Source organism: Rhea americana, unplaced genomic scaffold (genome assembly GCF_003343005.1).
Source record: "Rhea americana isolate MKP2758 unplaced genomic scaffold, rheAme1 scaffold_1398, whole genome shotgun sequence".
NCBI classification, from domain to species: domain Eukaryota; kingdom Metazoa; phylum Chordata; class Aves; order Rheiformes; family Rheidae; genus Rhea; species Rhea americana.
In genome coordinates, this window is record NW_028185481.1 from 1 (window position 1) to 2460 (window position 2460).

The 2460-nt window shown below is 52.9% G+C and overlaps 1 protein-coding gene across 1 annotated transcript; it reads left to right on the top strand.

Annotated features, from left to right (window-relative positions):
- Window positions 1-127: 127 nt before the first annotated feature.
- LOC146599486 (keratin, type I cytoskeletal 16-like) lies at window positions 128-2451 on the top strand. Its single transcript, XM_085298513.1, has 6 exons — window positions 128-598; window positions 810-892; window positions 1079-1235; window positions 1432-1593; window positions 2000-2125; window positions 2221-2451. Exons 1-6 carry the CDS (start codon window positions 128-130, stop codon window positions 2449-2451), a joined length of 1230 nt encoding a protein of 409 aa, XP_085154639.1.
- The last annotated feature ends 9 nt before the right edge of the window (window positions 2452-2460 follow it).

Genomic DNA, 2460 nt, shown 5'->3' on the forward strand with positions numbered 1-2460 from the left:
ACAGGTGACACCCACCCAAGAAGGTATAAATAGTGATCAGCAAAGACAGAAAGGCTACAGTCTGATCTTCTGCATCTAGCTGTGCAGCTGGCTTTGGGCTTGGGCTTGGATACTTACTGCTTTCACCATGAGCTGCAGCATCAAGAGAACATCTAGCACTTCTTACAGAAGTGGTGGAGGTGGAGGCCTCTGTGGCAGCGGTAGTGGCAGGAGCTCCTCCRTCTCCTCCAGGCGATATGCCTCCTCTGTGATAGGTGGTGGAAGCTATGGTGGAGGTGCATGCAGCATTAGCTATGGAGGGCCCGTGTGTGCTGGTGGTCTTGCTGGTGGCTTTGGTGGAGGCCTGGGAGGTGGCTTTGGTGGCGGCCTGGGAGGAGGCTTTATSGCWGGGGGAGATGTCCTTCTGAGCGGMARTGAGAAGGTCACCATGCAGAACCTGAACGAGCGCCTGGCTTCTTACCTGGACAAAGTGCGAAGACTGGAGGAAGAAAACGCTCAGCTTGAGCAATATATTCRGGAGTGGTACAGGAAACAAGCTCCCAGTGTTTCAAAGGACTATTCCCACTACTACCAGACCATCGAACAACTCCAGAACCAGGTAAGGGAGCCCTGACTAACCAGGCTCCATCTCTTCCACACTATTCTCACTTGCAAACACTTCTTTCTTCCCTCTGGCTGTGGCTCTATGGGGATGGTGGGTGCTAGCAGACCTGCAGGAAAGCCCCACCAAAGCTTTGCACCATCTCCTTTCTTCCTCTTTTGGGTGTGCTGGGCACAAGGAGAAGCCACTCCAACTTACTCTTTTGCAGATCATTTCTGCCACTGTGGAAAACAACAAACTGCTTCTGGACATCGACAACAGCAAGATGACTGCCGATGACTTCCGAACAAAGTGAGTGAGCCTTGCATGTCTCTTGTGTCTTGCTCATGGAACTCAGGAGACGAGGCACTGCCCCGAGGRGACTGACTGAGCCCCCACGTTCTTCTCCTGGCACACAGGCGTAGCAAGGGGGAGGGCTGTTGACAACAGCTGTCAGCTCATCTCCCCATCCCTCTCTCTCTCCTCCGTGTGGCACAGGTATGAGAACGAACTGGTCATCCGTCAAAGTGTGGAGGCTGATATTAATGGCTTGAGAAATCTCCTGGATGACCTGACTCTGGTTAGGTCTTCTCTGGAATCAGAGCTGGAGACCCTGAAGGATGAGCTGATTGCTCTTAAGAGAAACCATGAAGAGGTAAGAGCCAATGATAAATAGCACCTTCAACAAATACTCTTCTGGTCTTTCAGGGTGCCTAACGTTTACCTATCAAGTCAGTTCAGACTTATGCCATGTGCATGTCGTTCCTTTGAACCTCCATAKTGCTTGGCTCACTGTCCCTAGCTGAAGAAGTGACCTGTACTCTTTGTTCCTCTCTYTGGACTCTCTGCAGGAGATGAGGCAGCTGCAGTCCCAAACTGGTGGCGAYGTGAGCGTGGAGGTCAATGCTGCTCCCGGCGAAGATCTGACCAAGACACTGAATGACCTGAGAAACGAATACGAGCAGATCATTGAGAAGAATCGCAGAGAGGTCGAACAGTGGTATGAAGTCAAGGTASGTAGCAAYGCACAGAGTGGAGCCTCTTTCTGTGCAAAAGCACGGGCACTCTGGTACCRGGCWGGCAGTACCGGGCAGGCTGCTCACAGGAACAGGAGACCTTTGGCTGCTGCGATCAGAGGCGGCGGCTGGGTGGAACACCAGCCTGCCCCTGCACAGCTCAGGGAAYGGCAAGGAGTAAGGCGTTTGGGAAGGACTCCCAGTGGCAGGAAGGGAGCAGGCTGGGTCTGATGTACGACGACTGGGTGGCAAGCCAGAATCTGAGGAGCAATGACTAGGCTGTCTTCCAGCAAGATGGAATTAGAAGGAGAGGCACTGTGGTTATCCTAGTTCTCAGCYAGCAGATCTGCYCTGTGASRGAGCCTTCTTGCTCAGAAGGGTRTTTGGTTTTTGACTCTGGCAGATTGAAGAAGTCAATCAGCAGGTCACCTCTAGCAGTCGGGACATCCAGACAAGCAGCCACCAACTCACCGAACTGAGACGYGAAATGCAGAACCTGGAGATCGAACTGCAGGCACAGCTCAGCACGGTACGTGGGGCAGGATCGGATCGCTGAGGGCCCTCTCCTCCTTTGAATGGGACACGTAGCGCTCTGGTCCTAAGCTGCTGCATTTCCACTTTCAGAAAAACTCGCTGGAAAACTCCTTGGCAGAAACCGAATCTCGCTATGGCATCCTGCTGCAACAAATCCAAGGCCAGATTAACTCGGTAGAGGAGGAGCTGGCCAGTATTCGGTGTGAGATGGAGAGCCAGAACCAAGAGTACAAGATGCTCCTGGGCATCAAGACCCGCCTGGAACAGGAGATTGCTCAGTACCGGGCACTGCTGCAGGAGGGACAGCAAGACATTGTGTAAGTATTCTGT